The 24,467-nt window shown below is 26.4% G+C and overlaps 2 protein-coding genes across 2 annotated transcripts; one reads left to right on the top strand and one right to left on the bottom strand.

The window, feature by feature from the left end:
• Window positions 1-1,691: 1,691 nt before the first annotated feature.
• On the top strand, window positions 1,692-4,023 carry LOC129615270 (uncharacterized). Its single transcript, XM_055530392.1, has 2 exons — window positions 1,692-2,124; window positions 2,708-4,023. The coding sequence occupies exons 1-2, from the start codon at window positions 1,722-1,724 to the stop codon at window positions 3,214-3,216; spliced, it is 912 nt and encodes a 303-aa protein (XP_055386367.1). The 5' UTR covers window positions 1,692-1,721; the 3' UTR covers window positions 3,217-4,023.
• Window positions 4,024-4,051: 28 nt separating this feature from the next.
• Window positions 4,052-8,250, bottom strand: LOC129615269 (uncharacterized). The gene is made up of 2 exons (XM_055530391.1): window positions 7,808-8,250; window positions 4,052-4,973 (listed from the first exon to the last, which is right to left on the bottom strand). Exons 1-2 carry the CDS (start codon window positions 8,199-8,201, stop codon window positions 4,114-4,116), a joined length of 1,254 nt encoding a protein of 417 aa, XP_055386366.1. The 5' UTR covers window positions 8,202-8,250; the 3' UTR covers window positions 4,052-4,113.
• Between the last annotated feature and the right edge of the window lie 16,217 nt (window positions 8,251-24,467).

Here is a 24,467-nt window from a genome sequence, read left to right as displayed (position 1 = left end):
CAAATCTAAGCTAGGAAATCGTTTTATAGTGAGTTCAGCAGAAAATAAATCTTTATTTTAAAAGCAAAACGTATTTTGTACAATTATTGTCATAATAACAAAACTATATACATATGTATAGACATACCCAAAATATACACAATACATTTAAACTTATTATGAATAGTTTCCCAACATCGCTAATCTCATTTCAGTGTTTGTATTATTTTTTAACAGATTTGATAGTTACTTTATACTTAATCTTGAAATTAATTGAAAACAGAGAAATTCTAATTGAAAATGAAGAAGTGAGAGAAATTAATATTACGTAAATTTTAATTATTTCTAATCAAAGGTCTGTTTCTGTATGCTCTTATTTTTATACATAAAAAAAATCCCCGTTATAGCAAAATTTTATAAAAAATCTTTCATTGCAATTCTGTTAATAATAAGGGGGTTTTCGTTTATGCACGCTGCGCCGAAAGTTCTACATTAGAACTAAAATTTCTAAGCCTCAGCGTTACACTGTATGCAAAAAACTGTATTTGTTAATCCAGTTTGCAAATTCTGACACTTCTAAATAATCAGTAGTTCGAAAATAACAGAAAATAATTCTGCGCTACATTTCTGCACCTTTTTTGTTACAAATTGAATTCGCGAATGTATTTTATTACAGCCAGTAATTTCCGAACAATCTTTATTTTCAAAGTATGTAGCGTGAATTTTCGAACGTACAACAAACTAGAACTATTCTAGAACTGAATAAACGAAAACACCCAAATTGTTTTCTTAATGTCTAATTTAAATAAATGATTAAGGGTCTCGCTAGAGGTTGCCCAGCCCGTTATTTGCAAAATACCATAATTTCTTTCAAAATTTTAAAATTACTTTTGAAAAACCTTTTAAACTCCTTCAAGTAAAATGTGTATCTGAAAAGATGAAAAAATTTGCTCTCCAAGCGTACATGCAAGAAGATAAATTGAAATTAATAGGCACTTTTTTGTAAGTAAGCTAAAAATAAAATTGAAACAATTGACTAGTGATAACTGACAATTATTTGTTGTTATGTACATAATAATTGGCACTTATTATCAAATTATATAATCGTTAGCTATACGTAAATAATGCTAAATTTAAATGATCGTCCTAATACAACCTACAATTTGATTTTCAACACATTCAAGAAATGTAATAAGCCTGCGTTATAAATTTCTTTCCTGTATGTCCTAGACCTGCGACACCCGCAAACTTTAAAACTTCAAGAATTTAATAAACTCTACATATTCACTCAATCATTTTTGCTTTTCTTATTTTAAAATTTCATCATGTACTCGAAATTGTTAAATTCTGTAATCCATATTGTAAACACATTATTATTTTTATGCATAATAATAAAGAGCTACTGTAGATAAATCTTTCAAAATATTACTATCGTTATCAGTATACATATATACTGTTATCGTACAATAGTTCACAATCATTACTCATTGCGGGTATTATTTTTATTCTCTTTCTGACCTTTTTGCTTTTAAAGGAGAATTCTCCAAAAATTGATAAGCTGTAATTTATTTATGCATACAGAAATAGTGCAAAGTAGACAGAATTATGTTGATTTGATCAGTTCACATTCATATACAGACTTTTATTTTAATTATTTCATTCATTTAAAATCTCAATTTAGTCACAATCAAACTGTAGCAATATAAAGTTTAAAAACTTTAACACAAAAAAAAAATTTTAAAATGCGTCAGTATAAATTAAATTATTTTTTATTAATTTTTTGTTTAATAATTATTAAAATAGAAGGTGGTATTTTTGATTGGTTTAAATCGAAACCAAGATGGTATGCCAAATTAGAGAAAACACCATTAATAGAAACATTTAATCCAAAAGGATTACGTATAAGTATTGGTGATTTTGATGGCTTACAAATTTTTGATTTTCATGCAAAAATTAATGAACCATTTTCAAATAAATATGATAATGGTACATTAAAATTCACAATATTTGAACCTAAAAATGGTCGCTGGACATACATTGATGAAGATATTGAATTTAAAATTGACGATCGTATTTATTATTGGTATTATGTTAAAGTTAATGGAGAAGAATATTGGTCACCGAAAACATATAAAACTGTTCATAGTAAGTATGCAATGTCGCTTAGTATGTCTTAGACTAAAATATAAAAGTTAAAAATTTGATCTGAAAATATTTGAGTAGTAACTCTTAATGAAATAGGAAAGATTTGTCCAAAACTGTACACTCTAAAAAAATTAATTTAAAATGTTGTAAAATTATAATAAGCAAATATGCAATGATTACACAACAAGCTATTTTTTTGAGGGGCACTAGGGAGTATTAGTTTTTTCAATTTTAAATAGCGCCACTCAAAAAAGAGTAGTTCTATTGTATAATTACAAAAATTGTTTCCTGTATAGCTCTTTAAACAATATAAATAATGGTTTTACTCACTTATTGTAATAATTTTAAACCATAACATCAAAAAAGTTTGATAATTTTACATAAAAACGGGAGTTTTAAAATGATTTTAAGAAAATTAAATTTTAATTTAGCCGGTGGTGCACAGAAAATTTACTATTTTAGCACTACTATTTTGCAATTAATATTTTCAGCACTATTTATGTACATATCTCCTTTAAATATTTTCAATATTGTACACACAAAATTTTCTCTAACTCAATAATTTTATTATTATAAATTTAAGATCTTGCTACATATCCTGGTGATAATTTACTTTTCGAAAGATATCGAAGCACCAAATGCCCATGTGATATAGATGATTCATTAAAAAATAAATTATTGTTATCAAATTATATTGAATGTGATCGAGAAGAATATAAAAAATTAAAAATAGAATTGGAAAATGCAAAAATTGAAGTTAATGTTCTACTTGAAACGCTACTATTATTACAAAAGAATGATAAGAATGCACCAACATTAATATTAACCGGAAAATCATCTATAATAACTGATCCAAAGAAAGATGTTAAAATATTCCTCAAATCAAAATTAGGTATAGATGATGATCTAGATGATATTATAATTAATGCACATTATACAGATTGTGGAATACTTTTTGAAACTAATTCACTGTTAGATGTCGAAAGAATTTTAATAGCAGCTGAAAAAAATACACAACCACATGATGAAAGAAAAATTTATGAACCGGAAAAAGCTGAATGCAAGCATTTAAATAATAATTTAATTCACTAAACAAAATGAGATGGTTGTCGCAAAAAAATTTTTCCTAAAAAAAAAAGTTCATTGTTTTTAATCAAATTGTTCAACCTCTATCATAAAGTACATTTATATTTAATGCATATTTGGGGCTCAGGGAGAGATATATGCAATTTTTAGTTTTGCAACTATTTGATTGCTTATTTATATTCCATAGTTTTATATTTAAGTGCGCACACATGTAATTGTATGATCGCATACAATTAAGCAATCGAACACTTTGTAGTTTTTTACACTCCTGGTAATTTTTAGTTAACACAATCGATTTTAATTGTTGCAATAGTTGCTTAGACGAGAGCGTAACGACTTTGCAGTATTTGCAAGACTAAAAATTGTATGTCTACCTCAACCCTTATAGATATTTGAAAACTGTTCGAAACAACATTAATTTTTTCATAAATGCTTTTGGTTTAAAACTTCTTGAAGTTTAAAAGAATTAATAACTTCTTTGACAAGGTACTCTCACTATAATTGTTAAAATATTTGGATACAAAGAATACTCAATGATCGAAATGAATACTTCAACCGTGCACCAAATATTTATAAATGTATCAAACATGTATGATGTAGAACATGTAAGAAAATATGGAAAAATTGTATGACAACATAAACTATTCTTAAAATCAATTAATTTCCAGTATTAAGTTAAAAAATATTATTGAAAATTTACTTTAAAATTGTCACTGAAGATGGATTTGAATTTTATTTTTACTTGAGTTTTTTAATGTTTGAACTTATTTATAAGATGAAATTAAAAAAAAAATCTCACACAAAATTGAAATTTTTACAATAATTAAAAAAAATATAAAAATAAAATAAAAAAACTGTTTTATTTAAACAAAAATATTCTCATTAAACTGATTATACACTAAACTAAACATTTTTAACTTTGGTTGGTACTCTAATACCAGTATCATCACTTCTCCAAAATGATTCATCAATATCAGAATTTGATGATGGTTCAGTTGTACTCGATGAACCAAAAACATTATTAGCCAATTCATTAAAATTATCATATTTTTTTGTTGTTGTTGACAAAATATTTGGTGCAATATTAACACCATTATTATTATTATTTGAAATTTCTGGATCAATAATTTTATTTTTTGAATTTGCTAACATTTGCTTTGCTCTATATAAAATTCTCATTTTATCAATAGTTTTTTTAACTTCAAATAAAATTCCACCATCAATAAATGATGCTTGAGCAATTTCATTTTCCAGATCAATCATATCAAGATTATCAACAATTACAGATTTTATTAAATTAACAGGATCTTGATGAGGCAATGGTGGTTTAGACATTTGATAAAATAATTTTAATCCTTTAACACCATTTGCTTGACTTTCACCTTTAAGTTGTTCAATAACTTCCATTAAACTTTCAATAGTTGCTTGAGCATTTTCTAATTTTGTTATTGTACTAATAAGATCAACAACATCACATAAACTATCTGTTGTTTGGGCAGGTGGTGGATTACATGCTGGTGCTGTTGGTGATATTGCATGTGGACGTCCAGTTGCTGGTGTTATTGGTCTATTAACTGTATTTGATACTGGTTGTCTATTATGTACATTAATATTCATTGTAGCTGTTGCAGTTGCACTTGCTGTTGCATGTCCTGTTGATTTTCCTTGACAATTACATGGTGGACAATGATTATTTAAATTATTTTGTACTGATTGATTTTGTGTTGTTTGTGTTACTTTAGCAAATGGTGATGGATCTATTTCTAAAATAAAAATATTGTTTTAAATTAAAATAATTGTAAATTGTTAAAAAAAAAACTTGATAAGAAAGCATGTTATGACATTTTTATTAAGAAAATTACGAACAAAAAAATAAAACTGCTATAGAACACATTCTTTCATAAGACCTTGCTTATTTATGCTTTATTTCCTGCATATTATAAAAGACACATATACGGAAGCTCATTTCACTTGAAAATTATTTTATTATTTTAACGCGCTGTTATTAGTTTCAAGCAGAAAACTGATTATTTATTTTCTTATACTGAGCTTTTTAGAAAAAATTTTGTGAACAACAATACAAATGTATGAACACAATTCGAATACAATTAAATTTCAATTGAATAAAAAGTTCAGAGTTGAATGAATTGAATGAAATTCACGTTATTTCTGATTTCTTATAAAACAATTCCTATACAAAAATTAAGTTATACTATCTGTTAATAGTTTTAATTTAAGAAAAATTACGGAATGAGCCAGCAAATACAATTAAAAAACTATTACAAACCTAACAAGAATTTAAAATTCTTACTTTTTAAAAGTACTTACTTTTAACCAGAATTCTTTTCTTAAAGTAATTCACATCTTTATTATTCTCTCGAACTGATAAAAAGAAATTAATTTGATCGGCTAATTTTAAATTAATATTTTCAACATAATGAACCCATTTTCCATCTTTCTTTTGTAAATCAAAATGATAATCGCCTTTATCATCCCGAAATATAGGATTATTGATATTTGCTCGAAATGATACTTTTTGTAAACCGGGGGTATCATTAACTATAACTCTTATACCTTTTGGTTTAAAAATTTCAATTTTTGGTTTATGTTTTCCTAAAATTGTACAATATCCAAATGTATTTGTACTTGAACATTCTTCTGCTTTCACAATGCTAATATTTAATATGAAATTTAAAGATATTAAAAATATTATTGGTAAAAAATATTTCATATTTTTTTTTTTGCAAAACAACAGCAACAAACAAAATAATAAAGCGAAATATTTTTAATTCTAACAAACTAATATGGTCAAAGATTAAAAACAACTAAAATTGGTCAGAACAATTTTAAATATTTTTGGCAATTTTTGTTTTTTTTTTTACTTTTGAGAATAATTTGTTAATATAATCTTTTTAATAGCAATTTCAATAAATGAGAATACAAAAAAATAGTTTGGTTAACCCTAGGATTCCTGTGGAACGATTTGGAATTGTTATATTTATAAAAGTTTTATAAATGCAAATACTCTCCAAAGTAATTTATTGTAACATTTATGACTGTTTAAAGAAAATTTTCTTAAAAATTTATGGCAATACAAAAAATGGTTCTGAATATTAAGAGCCCGAGCTGATTGACGTAAATATATAAATTCGTAATATTCAGAGATAAGATTAAATTTTACATAATTTCATATTATGGGCTATTGCTATGTTATGTCGAAATGAGAACAAAATCCCTCCAAAATTTTGAACAAAGGCTTATAAGTTTTATTTTGTCCGTCCGCGGACCCGTTTACAAAATTTCTACACTCTTGAAAATAGAACGTTGAAATTGCAAAACTAAAATGTTTTATATATCTTAATATAAAATTAGCTGTTTTATTTACGGCATTTCAAACGAAATAAAAAATTTTAAATAATCTCCAGGTTTGAACAAAACATACAGAAGTCAACAGTAAGAAAACGTAAATATAATTAACGAGTTAATAAATTATGTTCATAATGTCGTCAAAATAATAATCATATTATACAATATACTAAACATACATACACATATGTACATAGGTAAATTCTGCCTTATACAAATAATTCCAAATATTGAGACATCAAAAACTTGTAAGACTAGTTCGACTGGATAGATTCACAGAGAGATATTGTGTGAAGTAAAATAAGAATAAAGCAAAATTGTACGAGTAAACTCATTCGTTTTAATCTCGAATTATTCATGTTGTATGAGTGTTTATAGATATTTATATATGCATATATGTATGTTAACATTTTACCTTTTCAGTTTTCAACTCGAAGTATATTATGTATGGGTATATTGTAATTGACTGCTTTTTAGAAAGCTTTTCAAAAATAATTAGCTTTCCTTAGCATCTTCTTAAAAAAAAGCATATTCGAGCTTAATATTTAATTATACTTGCAAAACAATATTTTATATACTAAAAAAAATAAACAACAGCTTAAAGTATTTTTAAGAAAATCCGAATATGTTAAGTTTTCAAAAAAAAACAATTGAGGGTCAATAATTACTTATTATAGACGAACAGAATTGAGTTTGAATACAAATTCAGTTTGAACATTTATTTGCTCGTCTTTCTAGTTTTATTTTGGATTGCATAAGATTACATTTTCATATTGTGATGCTTTCCATAAAATATAAGAGAATTTAACTGGTTTCTTTCAACCTTGTAACACTGCACACAATTTAACTATTGTTATCATTACCTGGCTTCAAGGATTTGGGAACATGTTTTATACAAAACTTTTTCTTTTATTCAATTTAAGGTAACCAGATTTCAAGAATTAAATGTTACATAATGTGCATTTTCACCTAAATGAAATTGCGACAAGTGGAAATTTTTGTTATTTTTCAGAAAACCTTGCGATTTCCGTTTTCTACAGAAGCCTTACATTTTATTATTATATAAGGTTTCGCCGAAAATACAAAGGGTTAAACTGTTCTCTAATTTATTTTAAAAATAATTGAAAATTTCCTTTAACCTCATCCTAACATCTTATAAAAATAATCTCTATAGATCTAGCATATCACTCACTTCTAATACAATATCACTTTTTGAATAAAATAAACTTACCTTCAATTCTCGTTTTTAATCTATCACAAAATATTTGTTGTCCATTCTTTTGTATATAAACCCAATATCGTATTTCATTATAACGTTCTAAAAAGGCATTTCTAATTGTATATTTCCATATGTTACTCCGTTTCGATTTATTTAAATCAAAATTAATATCGCCGATTTCACCAAATTGAATTCCACGGTTAACATTACCATGAAAACCAGCTACTTCAAATCCATTTGGATTTTTAAAATTAACTTGTAATGCACCATTATCGTAAACTTTAAATTCAATATCACATTCAAAACAATTTTCATGGTCACAATTTCTTACTTGATGCAATTCATAATAACCATTGACTTTCATTAAGAAGAGTAAAAATATAAAAGTTAAATATGATTTAAACATATTATTACTCGTATTAGTTTCTTATTTATTTATGAAATATTCAGGTGATTCGAAATTTTTACTTACAACTTTAAACTTCGATTACAAATCGGTAACTGACTTTGAAAAAATGATTAAAACATAAAATAGTTGAATGCAAAAATTTTAAAAACGAAAAATTCTAAAAAAAACAATAACATTAATTCAATTTTAAGGCAACATGTCACATCCAAGTTTACGTTTATAACAAATCAAGCAGGATTCAAAAAAAAACACAAGAACGTGTTATAAAAACAAAACGCCAGCACAAGTTTTCGAGAATAATAAGAGGTTGACAGCTGTCATATATAATATGTCAAATACAAATATTTCAAATGAACTCATGAAAATTTGCGTTACTTTAATTGGATCGTAAATCGGAAATTTACGATTGATAATAATAGTGACAATACGGTAGTATGCTTAACAAAATTTCGGCTTCTCCTTTATTAACAAACAAAATACTGTTTATTTTATAAGAAAAAATTTGGAGTTCAGAATCACACACCTTATACAATAAAATATTTTTACTCCCACGTGCAATCCAAATAAAAATCTGTGAGAAAAGCAAAAGATTGAAAGTGTGTACCTATACATGTTCTAGATGTATACCTTATAGAAAATTCTACCAAATTTGTATTCATTTCTTTATTATAGAAATTTCGCTGATGGTTTTGCATCAAACGTAGTCTTCTTGAAAAGCGTGTAATCACTGTATGTTAATCACCCATTAGACGTAATTTTATAGAAATCGAATGAGATAAAAGTATTTGAAAAATGATTTCTATTCGCAAAACGTCGAATTGTTGGGGCTTGTATCAAACAAGGCAAAGTTAGCCGGAAGAAAATAATTTTAAAAATTTATTTACAACATTTTTCGATTCAACTGATACGGAAGCTACTATACTAAAGCAGTTCGAGTGCGCAGGAACTATTTTGTTATATGCACGTCATATAAGTACATTATGATTAAACACATTAATTTCCACTTTCTGATTATCATTATGAGCAAGTAATTTTTATTTATGTTAAGGAGCAATATTTCATTTTTGGAAAGGTGCAAGTACAATATGCTACATTTCAAAAATTTATTTATTCATTGATATTCAGCAACTTTTAAAAGTAACGAAAGTATTAGCAGATGTTTTATTATTATTAAAAGTAGTGAAACATCTGCTTACTTTAAATTCTTTGAAAATAATCTATAGACAGGAAGTCAATATTTTTTTATTAATGTACGAAATATGTACCGCATTTCATTCCTTTCGAATTATTCACGCTAAATATTATCAATCCTATAGAAAAATTCTTATAAGTCATTAGGCACAAAGTGAATAAATTTCAGTAATTTCTTTTCAATCAGTCAAATTTTTTGATCAATAATTAACAGGTTTTTTTGTAATAATTGCAGTTTCTGTAAAAATATATGTACAAATAAGTAAATAAACTGAAAAACAGTACTAGTACATTATTATTTAAGTATTATTAAAACACTATGGAAGCTTTTATTGAAATTTCACAAAAATTTTTTTGTATTATGAAATGCATTTTATTGTAATTAGACGAAATAGTGAACAATGGTTAATTATAATCAAATAGTTGTATAACAATTTTCACACTGCATTTGTGATAGTTTCAATTGTTTCCGATATTTTATTGTAACTGAAGATTATTGAATGGTATAATAATATAAAGTTGGGTCAAACCAATGGTTTGTATTGTAGCACTTTTCCCTTCAACAAGTGAAAATTCTGCTTTAAAATACAGTCTTTGTATATTTACCACGCTATTGAAATTATTTTCATTCATATAATGTACCAAATTATTTCTAGGATTGCATATTTAGGATGATGCATATATGTATGCAGTCCTTGAAATAAAGCAAAATTAATATAAAGTGGGGTTAACATAATGCTCGAATTTAAGGCTTAATTGTGTGAGTTTAGAAAAATAATTATATTTTTTAATGTCATGGAATTTACCGTTAGCTTTTTGCGTTTACAGAAATTTAAAAAAGCTTGCGGTTTCGGAAATATAAGGTGTCAAAAATTGAAATTTTACGAATTTCAAGAGGCGATAACTTAAGAGGGGGTGGAGATGGAAAACAATTTTCTTCTAACGAAATGAACTATTTGTTAATGTCTAAAAGCCGCTAAAATTCCAAGTTTCTACAGGCTGGGGTCTAGAAGAAAAACGAAATCAAAAATTTGGAAAAAAAGGACTTTAGATAACGGTAAATTTGAACGGCCATTTTGTTTTTCTAAAGTTTAACTATGGTATACCGCTCTAGGGGAAGCAAGCCGCTGTCTTTGTGCGTTTGCAAAATTTCAAAAATGCTTATGGTTTCATTGTAACAAATAGTTAAAAAATGCCATTTTTATTGTTTTGGGGGGGTATAACTTCTAGAGGGGGGGAGATAGATAAAAATTTTGTTCTACGAAAATAAATTTCTAGTAAAGATCTATGTACGTACAAAATTTCAGCTTTCTATCTTCTAGGGTGTAGAAGTTTTGTAAACAGACGCACGGGCAGACGGACGGACGGACCGACGGACGGACGGACAGAGTGAAACTAATAAGCACATTTTTTTGGAACAGTGCTAAAAAAAACTTATGAATTCATTACCAAATTTAATTAGAATAATGCTCGAATTAGTTTGTAATTTCAGTAAATGCCTGTAAATAACTTTTATAGTTATTTATGTTTATAGAGTTTTATGGGTATAGGGGCGAAATTATAGTGATCTAAACGAAATTAATAAAATAATTATGTTCGATTAAAATTTTCCAAAAAAAATGTATAGAAGTTTCAATGTATGCAGCCTTTAAAGAAATATTACAGAAATATTAGTAAATTTTTTTAGAAGATTTGTGGTAGCTATTCCAAGTACTTTAAACAAAACAAGCAAAATCAAATTTTACTGTAATTGTCACTAAGATATAGTCGCTTTTTAGTTATCACGAACTTGGAATACATAAAACTGGGTAAAATATCACTGGATAACTTCATCAATGTCGTCACCTAGTTATTATACCCGTACGACCGTATGTTCGAAGAGTATAATAAATTTACATTATCGTTTGTAACAAAATATAGACTCAAGTGTATGTGTTTGATCAGCGTCGAATTCTGAGTCGATTTAGCTTTGTCTGTCCGTCCATCCCAACGTTTACTCAAAAACTAATTAACCTAAGTTCACCATATTTTCACAAATGATTTATTATAGTAAATGCCAGAAACCTATTGAAATTGGATATGATCGGGGTACTGCTTCGCGTAGCTGACATACAACCTCTATTTTTTTACGTTTTGCTCTCAATTTCTATTTATTTATTGGAAATCAACTATTTAAGTTTACCTGCAGCATAATACTGTTAAAAATTTAATAGTGATGAAATTATAAAATTAAAGGCTCTTTAAGTATTTCATTAGTTTCAAAAGTCATAAGCCAAACATTCTTTTAAAATGCGTTTCGCTCGTAAAATTTCAAATGCTTTTCACTTAAAAATGTAAAAGTTAAACAATAATATACTTATTATTTTTTTTCTATATCCCAGACTTCAGTTGGTTGACGCTATGCAAACAAAGTGGTAAATTTCTAATATTCTTCGAATCATAACTCTTCGTTCATAGTGTATAGATAAAGTATATAGAGTTCCGAATGTAAGAAACTTTTGTTTTAAATTTCAAAAATTATGATCGCACACAATTTTTTACCCAAAATATATTTTCTAAATCTTCGTGAAATATTTTAGTTTCAACAGCGGAAATTAATTGAAATATTTATTCTATATACTTTCCTTGTTAAATCATAATTCTCATTTCTACTCTACACGATTTCCATTCAAACTAAACTGCAAATTTATGATGTAGTAACAAAAATTTAAAAATCCCAATTAAATTCCAATTTCAAATGTTATGAATTTTCATCAAAAACCAACTCGTATTGCAATATTTATAATGTTCATATTACATCCAATTAAAGTTCAATGATAACGTATAATGAACGTTATCGTAACTTCAATGTTATATTGTGAAAATATTGAAAAAAATTCTTTAAAAACTTTACTTTAAGGTCACTAAATAATAAAGTTAACGACAGTCTAATAATTTGCGATAATAAATTAAAAATTCAAATTAAATTTTCCGTACCTACAGTAAAATTGTTTGTTAATTGAAAATATTTTCTTTATTTTTTATAAAGTCTGACGTCTAAATATTATTCTGTAATCAATAATTTTTATCTTGAAACGAATGCTATAAAATAAGGGAAAAAAAAATAAGAATTTTGTCGTCAGAACCAGATTTCATTTTAATTTAATTAAAAAAAAAATATGAGAAATATTGCAACAAACGGTGTTCATTAAAAAAAAAATCTGATGTGGTCAGCAAATAACCGACCGCATTGTGTATTGTCTAGTTAAATAAAAGTGTTACAGAATATTATAAAAATGTCTGTTAAATACTTCTTTCCAATTTTTAGGACATTCCTAAGCTTATAGTTAACATACCTAGAAAAATGTAAATTTGGCTCTTAGTAGAGTTTCACTTTGTGCTACCCGAATTCCCTGAAATGCTCGCCAGTTCGTTTCGGTAACAACTAGAACTCAAATATCAAATTTCAAGAAATTCCATCAATTCGTTCCGTAGATATGTTGAAAAATGTAAAAGCGGCCCGCAGATCAGTTTTCGAGCCCTGATCTTTCCAATAATTTTACATGTTCATTGTTTTAATACGAGGAATTCATATATTAAATTTCAATGAAATCGGTTGATTATTTCTCTTTATATACACAAAAATGTATATTTGGCCCGTAGTAAACGTCCAGTTGCCGATGCCTGATTTCTTCCAAAACATACTAATTTTTGCGGATGGTCAAGCTGAGCTTATATATAAAATTTCAAGTAAATCGGTTGAATATTTTCTATAAAATGTTCAAAAATGTAAAACAGGCCCGCTAAAAAGTGCAGTTCCCGAGGCCTGATATATACCAAAAGTTGATCAATCCGTGCCATGGTGGAAATAAACTTACATATAAAATTTCATCAAAATCGGTTCAGCCGAACTTGAGATACACGCGTGCACACACAGACCGACAGACCAACAGGTTGCTAAAAATAGTTTATTTACACTTCCCTACTATGGAGAAGTACGTTCCCACCGAAAACTCGATATGCAAAATTTGTTGCCATCACATAACCTACCTATTGTTTACACAATACGGTCGGTAAAAAAGCAAAATATTTTTTTATTGAAATTTTATTAGAAAATCAAATTCATCTCCCTGGTGGAACAGGAAAGTAAGTAATTGAATACCAATGATTTCGAAAATTAGGAACAGCCCGAAATAAAAAAAAATGTTTGTTCAAGTTTAGCTTAGTTAGCTTTTTTCTATATGCACTTATATTCCAAAAATTTTTAATATTTTTCAATTAGTTTTCAAGAAAAAATTTGGTGTTTGATGAGTTGTTATTGAACTTCATGCAAAAAATACGGCGAAAAAATCGAAATTTTAAAAATTTCTAAGAAGGTTGAAAGAAATTTTAAAGCAAAAATTCATAATTTGAATTCAACTAACAGCACAAGGTCACTAAAAATATCTTATACCATTTCACAAATTTTTACAAAGAATTTCTCAATATTCACACCATTGGCTTTTAACAGAGATGCTAATACTAAAAGGATACTAATACTGGCATACAAACAATTTTTTGAAACCAAGTTTGTTATCGATTTAATATTTTCGACTAATAAATTAGTTTCTTGTTAAAAGGCGCAAAAATTTAAACCAACTTTTTCAGAAAAAAACTTCATAGAAATTCGGTAAAATCTTTACTTTGAGACTAATAATTAAAATTTCTATTAATTTTTCATACTATTAATTAAGATTACAATTAAAAGCTAGCAGCCCGGAATTTCTGAGAAATTTAAAAAATACTGTCTCTTTTTAATGATTTGGGATAGAAGCTTTGTAGAGCTATGAGATTTTTACAGAAGAAACCTTGCTTAATATTTAATATATTTTTAAATATATTGTGGGCATTTTTAAAAATGCGCACCAATAGACCTAGGGTGGTGAGCGTTTTAAAATGCTTGTATGCATATCTTATCGTTCGTATTTTCTTAATAAAACTCAAATATTTTAATAGCATATTGCACAAAAAATTTAAGATGTAATTCTTACTTTTCTTGTATTCAGATCAAAAATATCACCTGGGATATTGCGTTTCATAATATCAATTCGTAATCAGTTTTCTTTTCTGCATCTACTTCCACCATAATAGAAAAATTGGCGAGGATTCACTTTAACAGTACAATTTTTTGTTGTTAAAATTTTCTTCTTTTTCTTTTCTCTATCTACATTACATTGTTAACGTTTTGTAATAGAAAAGACAACAATAAAATTGTTAGAATGTTGCATAAAAGGACTACATAATGGGTGGCAGTGATTACAAAATATCTGGAATGAAAAACACAAAAACCAATTTAAAAGAAAACAAATTTATATTATTTTTATTTTTGGTTTATTGATATAGACAGACTGAAGCAAATGTATGGGGAATTGGTGTGATCGTTCCAAAACAAAAAAAAAAACAATGGAATAGAATTTTTAATAATGACGATATTTTTCATTTCCAATGACCTTAAAACAGAAATATTTCTTGTTGCATTGATTTCTTTTAAGATAGTTCAAATAAATTATTTTAACAGAGTGGTACAAAACAAGTCTTGGTAACAAGCAAATATTGTTTAAGATATCAAAACAACGAATTACCTTGCAACAAAAATTTGTCTTTAGTTAGTCCCCTAAAATTCCTTCATAAAGGGTACGCCATAGTGTACGTTCTTTGTGTGTGTTGCAGAGTTTTTGCAATCTCTTGCTACGCATTTACATAAAAAAAACTCGGTCGACAAAACGCAACTACGCATAATAATTTTGAATTTTATTATATTTTAAGATTTCAGTGCCACTGTATTGATCACAATATTCTTTATTGATCTTAACTCAGCAATATATAAAAGTTGCTGTGAGCACTGCAGTTAAATTTTGTCAACTTTTTTGCTTTATGCTTTTGCAGTATTGCGTTTATAAAAATCTCTGAATTATATGAAAATCTATAAAATTTTTTCCGTTTTAATTATTTTTTAGCGGCAATTCTTCTCAATTTCAAGTATAATATACAAATCTGTTATACTTTAATTGTTAAACGGATATATCCAAACAACATTTGCGTACAAATATGCTTTAGCATTTACTTTAAATCCAATTTTCATTTCTGTTTTTATATTTTAACAAAAAAAGAAAAACTCTACTAAATTTTCTCATTTTCATTTTATTTTCATTTAAAATTTCTCATCTTAGTTTTATTCCAATTTCTAAAGCCTTTAAAAGTTACATTTTTACAGAATGCAGATGTGCTCTCCTACTTACATATATTATGTACCTACATATATACAAAGCCAATACAATTTCGTTTTATATTTTTCTCTCTTTTTCACTTGTTTTAATTTAAATTTACATTGTACAAGATGACTTATACGAGTAATATTACGTAGGGAGCAATGTAGTATAAGAGAAAATCTAAAAGCAAAGAGAAAATTTCACAAAAAAAAATTATAACAATTTTAGTATGAAATGCAAAAATATTTCATTTCATTTACAATAAATTATAAAATGGTGGTCAGGTGATAACAGTAAAATACTACAACACGTTCTTTTATTTCTTTCTTCTGGTTTTAACATCGTGGTTAATGTTGCGTTTTAATACTTTGTTTCATTTTATTTTAAAATTTTTTCTCTGTTTTTTTGTTTTTGTGAAATTATGAAACTGAAATAATGAAATGGAACAGATTCATCTTTTATGATATTATTCCAGTATTGTTTCTTTTTTTTTTTTTAATAAAAATGATAATAAAAATGTCGGATGTAAGCAAATAATTGAACCATAAAACATGAAAATTTTTGCCATTACGAATCCCTATTATAAATTTTACTAATGTATTTTTTTTTACTTTAAAGAAGTTATTGTTGTTTTGAAAATGTTAAATTTTTTTTTATGTTGGTCTAAAGTAAATTTTTTGTATTTTAAATTTTGAATAAACAAGTATAAGAAATCCAAGTATAAGTGTAGGAGAATAATAAAAATTTAAAAGGAACAGGGCGTCAAAATCATAATTCCTAAAAATCGTCTTTTTAGGAACTGTTTTGTTTGCAATTTGTTGCTGAAATAAGCAAAATTTGGGATAATTTGATGTCAAATGGAAATAGTCTGTTGCTGAAATCGTTTCCAAAATTTTCAACAATAATGCTATGGAAATTTTTTGAATAATCGTGGAAAATTTTCACTTAATCGTGATTTAATAAAAAAATTTTAATTTTGAAGAATTATTTTTACAAAGTTAACAAAAGAACTGTGATTGTCTCCGTATTTCATAAGTCGCCTTCTGTTTTAAAAAAGTTTTACTAAAACTGATAGCCACAGCACCAATTTCCTTTGTTCAAAATCTCAGCTTTGTAGCTTCAAGAGTTGCTGTAAACAAACATATATGAATTGGTGTGAACGAACCACTTATGAAGTTGTATGGCAGAGACCTTAAGCAGAGTGCACAGATTGTGCTACTTTTCGTCAATTGGGCGGGCTACTTTTTCTAAAAATACGTTCCCAAAAATTTTTAAAAAGTAGCTCGCGACAAATTGGGCTACACAAATTCAAAAATCGGATTTTTTAAGTTAATCCGTCAAATAAATCATGTAAATAACCATCAATTTTTATGTACTTCACTTATTTATTTATAAATGGAGCTCTTATTATTGTCAAAAAAATGTCAATCAAAATATTTTAATTTTCACACCCTTTCTATCATGTTTATCACATTTGTTTCTTATTACCATTGGAGTTGAACACATACTTAGTTTTCAAGTCAGTGTTTTAGTGCTAAAAACGTGACAGGTGATTACAATAGTTTTAACTAAAGAATTTTTAAAATGGCGAAAAAACTAAAGAAAATTAAAAATCCTTCTTCAGTTTTTTCAATCTTTTTTACAACTAAAAAATACATGGAACTTCTGTGATCAGCATCAAAAACAGTTGTTTTCTCAATTCATTTACTTTTAACAGAAATTTTTATATAAAGTATCAAAAATTATAAAGGCAGAGGCATAATGCCTTTTTTTTAAACACACTTTTATCTCACATAATCGCTCCAACAATATATACATATAGTTGTGTAAATTTTCAAAACTGTGCATTGAATAGCTGTTAATAATACATCGCCAAATAACTTTTCAAGTTGTATAGCAGCTACCAAAAGGAGCCAAGTATCTGCAACGACTTTTATCAAACACAATAGTAATAAATAATAAACACATTTGTGCGAAATGTTAATATAAAAGCTTCTTCGAGATATTGCTAAACAAATTGTAAAGTTGTATGGCAGCTAGCCGAACCAGTACCTAGATCATATTTAATTTAAATAGAGTTCTGGAACTTACTACAATAAATCCTTTGTGAAAATTTTATCACAATTAGTTTTTGAGTTATCGATAACATTAAATCGACTGAAAACTCAACGCTGATCAAAAACATATACTCAAGTCTATATCCATTATGCCATTATTTCTTAGCGTTACAACGGTAAGGCAAGTTTAATATACCCTTCGGGAATACATGGGTTTATACAATTCAATATTTTCCTTGATTTGATTAAAATTTAATGAAATTTTAATGTTAAAACTTTGTACAATTTTGTTTGACGGCAAAAAGGAATACCATTCAATTTTCAAAAAAAAGAATTAATGAAAAATTTTTAAAATAATTCGAAATTTGTTTTAAATTAAACTTTAATAAACGTTTCTAGTAAAACGTTAACCTTTGCAGATACAAAAAGAAAAATTCATTCATCTGCATGCTTCCATGCCTAGACATAGGTAAAGGTTGGTGACAAATGCATTCATATTTGTATATGAAATTGAAAATCGATTTTTCAGCATTCGAAAAATTATTATTATGACAAAACCACAAGAATCAAAATCAAATTAAAATTGCAACAATCATTACCTTTAGCTAATTAAATCAAATACAAATTATACTAATTTTCATTTCATGGAAAATATAATAATGACCAAAACAAGAAATTAAAAGCAAAATGAGAGCAAACCCAATATACACATAAAGATAAAATTCATTTATTATCACTAAAAAACCGAATTTAAATTCTAGAATTGTCCGTTACACACCTTTCCACATATATACCTGGTTTTTATGTATTCAATATTATCATTTCATTAAACATTGTGACAAACATAATCACATATTATACAAAAAAATAATATTTCGTCAATATAATATTGAAAGGAACCATATTACAAACATATAGAAGAAGGGAGTCTAAAAAATAACATTAATATCCTTTTTTCCCAATTTTTTGTTTTGTTTTTTTCTTTTTCTTCTTTTTATCATAAATAAATTTTCATTCATTTAAGTACGTTTACGTGTATGAAATTTGTGCTTTTAGTTATTCAAATATATAGAAAATTTTTCATGCCGGAAAACCTCAAAAATTGTTTTTAGATGCAGACAATTTAATTGTATGGTTGTACACACAGACACAATATGACATCGAACATTATATACAAAACATTTGAAATTGTGTTGATTATAGAGAAAAATGTCATAGTGGACTCATTTATATACGTTATTCTCTATATACATATAGTATGCTTCAAATTTCAACTGCAATAATGATAACATTGAAAATTTCTTATCGTTACGCTCAATAAGAGTAGCAATGTATAAGAAAAACAAAAGCATATCCAACAAACTCATCACATCATATTATAATTTTTAGCCAAAAAGCATAATGACTGTAATTTTATTCAATGTTTGTTTCAATTTTAAATGTTACCCGCACAATTGTTATACCTTTCAATCGTACATACATATATTACATGAATTGTTGTTATAATTATAGACAGATCTGTTTCAAAAATAATTTTCCATTTTAAGAAGTTACGTATATGTATATAGTCATTATAAAACTGTGGTTTTAAGGAAAAATTTACTGAGTTGAGAAAATGTGCTTTAAGTTTATTTAGATCTGAATTTGGAAAATAAAAATGTAACTATTTGTGAATATGTTGAGAAATGCCTCAAAAAAAAATTTAACAGAATATAAATTTTATTCCAATAAATTGTTCGAACAATAAGTGATTCTATTTAATTTCAACTAACGCTGTTTCGTAGTTTCAACTGGCCTCGATCACCAGTATATAAATAAATTGAGTACATGTCTAGAATACTCTAAACAAAATTTGGTCTTTGCACGTACGTTTAATCCTATATACAGTTCCTCAACTTCCCATTTACAAAGACTTAAACTAAAAACATCGACTATTCTTTTTTACTCTTTCAAATTTTAAATATAAATTCGTTCTTGTACGTACGTATTTTAATATGATTTGAAAAACTCAGATTAAAAACCTTCTCACGAATATCTAGTTTCTCAATAATATTATCAGATTTCGGAATCACATGACCCTATAAATAACGAGAAAGATAAATTTTAAATTTTTTAACATTTCAGTTTTCTATAATTACAGCACTCCTTGCGTTATTGTAAATCTGACCTAATTTGGCATATCACCCTTTTCCCTACTAGTTATGATGGGGAAGTATTTAGTACCTTATTGAGATAAGTAAAGTAAGAATTTTTTAGCGTCTGTCGTTTTTTTCTTTTTATTTTTCTTTAAGAAATCTTTATTTGTATTAATTTTACTTTTCCAAAAAAATTTTGAAACAAAGTGGTTATTCCATTAATGTAGAATAATGCACAAACGGACGAATCGTCCGTGGTCATGTTTACAAAACCTCTACATCCTTCAAGACAGAAAGCTGAAATTTTTTGTAAAATGTACATAGGTTTTTGCTAGAAACGTATTTTCGTTGAAGAAAATTTTTGCCTATCTCACCCTCTCTAAAAGTAATAACGCCCCAAAACCCCAAAATTTCCATTTTCATCTATTTATTGTAGCTTGTTTGCATTTGTAAAATCTAAATTTTTGTTACCTTATATTTCCGAAACTGCCTGCGTTTCAGAAATGCAGAAAGCTAACCGCAAATTCCATGCTGTTAAAAAATATCATTATTTTTCTTATTCATTACTCTCGCAATTAACCCTTTGAATTTGAGCATTATATTAATGCCTCTTCCAATTTTTTTTTTGTATCATCCTAAATGTATGCAATGCTTGAAAAAGTATTGTATTACAAACCATTATTTTGGCCCAATTTTATTGTTAATTATCTTATTCAATCCGAATTGATTTGTTCATCTTTTAGTAAATTTACAGTATTTTTAATTCTTTTATTTAAATCAAAGTTAATTATTTATTTTCTCCGTTCCTTTAATTGATTAAAAGCAAACCGTTTCGAATACAAGAATATTTTGAACTTAAATTAATTTTTTCTCTATTTCTTTTTTTTAGAGCTATAATATGCTTTCTGTAAAATTGTGTATTATATTGGCTACTACACTCACTTCACATATTGTAGACATTATATACAAAATAATGTCTTTATTTAAAGAAATAAGTAATGCAAAAACAAGGGACAACAACAAAAAAAATTCTTTTAAAATACCTTTTAAATTTCATCATTATCATCGTACAGCCACTGTATTGCATATTTACCATTGCTTAACCTTATTTGAAATTAATTTCGATTTAAATTCATACAAAAATCCCAAAACATATACTTTATAGCTATAAGATATAAAACTTCTATATCATAACAATATTACTATATTACATATACATACACATAGTATCCATTTCTATACGATATACAAAAATCATTTTATCAACCTGTGTATATACCATGTACGTATAAGGTATTTGTCAAATTGCACTATACACCATAAAAGTAGTTGGTCAACAGGAACAAGAACAACTAACAAAATATAAAAATTAAAGACATACTGAATTAAATAAAATGAATTTGAACACTTGGGGATATGAAAACTTTTTTTTTTTTTTTTAAATAAAAGGATAATGATACAAGAGGCTAGAGTATATAGAGATGACCTGAATGGCGACAACCATAATAAAAAAGAAACAATTAAATGAAATCATAGAAGAAATATTTTATACAAACAGATACGTTGAATATTCAAAATTGTAAAAAAAAAACAAAATAGCTTTTAAAATCGAGAAACAAATCTAAAGTTTTAACAGAAGATTTAATCTTTATTTTGCTTTCATTAATAAATTATGATGATTATCGCCTAAAACTATACTACAAAAAAAATTATTTAAATTTTATCATGCTTTAGGTTATATTTTGAAATAAAATATTGAAAACACCGGTTGTAATCTGAAACTATTTGATTTATTAATAACGATAAAAGATTTACTTAATAAAAATTGAAATGAAAAACTCACAGGAATAACCCAAACAATGAATTTTATTCATTAACATTCTGTATCAGAATCTAGGGCAAACAAAATTTATTTGAACCCCATAATATAGGAAAATTGATTCTCAACTCTCCGAAATCTATTTTCAAAATCATCAAAAAAGCTTTGCCAAATAAAATATTTTATAACTGCTGAAAGTATGAATGCAACTGTGCACGTATAAACAAACTGCATTATGCTTAGAGGAGAAAAATTTGCGTAAAATGTCAAAAGAAATAATTTTAAGAAATTTATAATTAAAGGAAAATCATAATCCATTTTCTTACGAGTAAATGAAAATTGGTAAAAATGTTTCAGTTGACCTGAGCACCATCGCAATCTGTGTATAAAAACTTGCTTTTCGTAATATCGAATTAGTTTTCATTGTTACATGGCAATTACTCTTATCTGTCAAACTACTCTATAGAACCTTCACGGATATCTCTGATTTATAATTGGACACATGACTGTCAAGTTTCATGAATCTAACTTTATAATTTTTTCCGAATATTTAAAACTAGTCTTTGGAGTTAAATGGCAACTACCCGAACCCGTTGTCCGAATTGGTCCAATTACAATAGGATCCGTCCATTGAGACAAAAGAAACAAATCATGAGGGTCTGTTGATAATTGCTTTACTCGATTTTAAGTTATTATATAAGTGATCATATCTAAATCGACGCAAAATTTTACGTCGAACAAGAATATATAGTAGTTACATACTGCGTACCAAAATTAATATACCCTCCTCTTGACTTCAGAGTATAAAGAGACGAAAGTAATAGTGAATAATAGTGAATAAAGAGTGAAATTAAAGTAATAATGAAATGTGCAAGCAATTATGTAAGCTGCAAATAAAATTCCTTTTTTCTTCAAATTTCAATTATAGCTGACACATTGATTTGATTTAAACTATGTTATACAGTCGTAGTATATCTAAAATGTGTAATCTACCGATGATCATGACAACACACAATCTAAGATCTAAATACCAAGTATGTAAGAACTCAAAAATAAGAGATAAATTTTAAGATTTTTAAAATTCGTTAAGAAAACACTTTTAATTACTTAATTATTCCCGGCACCAATAAAAAATCAAAAATATTAAATTAAGACCTATTAAATTTATAAAACAATTGTGTGTTCACCATAAAACCCTAACTAATTAAAATTATATTTTTATTAGCAATGTAAGTATATCATAAAATATTTGATATTTTAAAAATTTAAAAAACCTCCACTTTGAAAATAATTGACCCGGTTGGTCATTGACCTGTCCCTAATATGAACAAACTGTATAAGTAAAATAAGTATTTTTTTTATGAAATAAGTTACTCATTGGAATTTAATTGAATTTGAAAACTATAATATTTAAAATAACATTTTGTTTTTAAAATAAAAGAAATAAATAAATTTTAAAATAAATTTCATAATGAATAACTGATATTTTTTTTTTTTGTTGGTAAAAAAAAATCTTTAATCTCAATAACAACAATATTATTATTTTAAATCTATTGTGTTTAATTTTTTCGCATTCAATATTTTGTTATACTCCTAATATACAAGCATAAAACAATTATACATATATAACAGATTCTATTTTTATAACCCAAATTTTAATTTTAAATTGATTTGAGATCGGGTAAAAAAAACGAAATAGTATAGAAAAACATTTTTAATTTTAAAATAAACTTCATTATCAACCTGCACTACATTATGAGTATAACAATATATTATTGGAATCAGATATAATACATACGTTAAATAAAATATAATATAAAGGATGTCAATTAATTCTATATATCCTTATTAGTTTATTTGTATGTGTGGAAGTAGATTTTATAAAACAGATTTAAAATCATCCAAAGTATACGTATAATAAAATCTCCGTGCATAATATGAAAACGAATTCGAAATTAAGAGCAAATAACAAAAATAACATTGTTGCTAGATAAAAAGTAAGGCGAATAATATTGAACAAATACTTATACATACAAATGTATATATAGAAAGACACTAACATATTTATTCAGGTATCGTTTATTTTAATCTAATGTATATAATTTTATATTCTTTCTTGTTTTTTTTTTAATTCTTTCCTTTTCAAACAAAATTATTTAAATAATTAAAAAAGGCACTTTTATATCTAAGCAAAAACGAGAAAAAATAGAGTTGACCGTGTCAACTCTGTGATACTTGTACGAATTTGTTATGCTATGTGCGTATAAAAACGTCATATCTATGGTATTTTATATGTCTGTCTATGGGACAGACTATAACTTTAAGTTGCCATATTACCATAATAATTTATGCAAAATTTCAGTACTGTTTTTCCAAAATTTTTTATGTGAAACGAGTCAAAAAATTTCAATGATTTTTATCATACGTAACAGCCCTAATAATACCCTTGTTTTCACGAGATTTCTATATTATAGTTTCAGTAACTTCTGAAATAATGCCAAATAACTTTTGGAGTTGTATGGCAGCTACCAGAAGGAGCTAAGCAATTTTAATGGCTTTTATTAGACACATTGGCCCTATATCTTTGACAATTATTTCTTAGCGTAGCGTTACGAACGGTAAGGCAAATTTAGTATGCCTTTCGAACATACGTTCATACGGGTATAAAAAGAAAATATATAGCAATTATCTAGGTACATATATTATATCATATAATATACAATGTAACATAATGTGAATATATAAGAAAGTTGATTCAGCCATGGACAGTAATATATGATCAACAGAGTGATTCATGTTTGATAATTCTGCAAGAGATTGTTTCACCTGATAAT

The sequence above is a fragment of the Condylostylus longicornis genome, unplaced genomic scaffold, assembly GCF_029603195.1.
Source record: "Condylostylus longicornis isolate FDR11 unplaced genomic scaffold, ASM2960319v2 ptg000135l, whole genome shotgun sequence".
Lineage (NCBI taxonomy): Eukaryota > Metazoa > Arthropoda > Insecta > Diptera > Dolichopodidae > Condylostylus > Condylostylus longicornis.
This window is presented reverse-complemented; position numbering and strand designations above follow the sequence as displayed.

Coding starts and splice junctions, on each gene's coding strand:
- LOC129615270 (XM_055530392.1), top strand. CDS start 1,722: ATGCGTCAGTATAAATTAAATTATTTTTTATTAATTTTTTGTTTAATA. Junction 2,125..2,707: donor AACATATAAAACTGTTCATA/GTAAGTATGCAA, acceptor TATAAATTTAAG/ATCTTGCTACATATCCTGGT.
- LOC129615269 (XM_055530391.1), bottom strand. CDS start 8,201: ATGTTTAAATCATATTTAACTTTTATATTTTTACTCTTCTTAATGAAA. Junction 4,974..7,807: donor ATTAAAAACGAGAATTGAAG/GTAAGTTTATTT, acceptor TTTTTATTTTAG/AAATAGATCCATCACCATTT.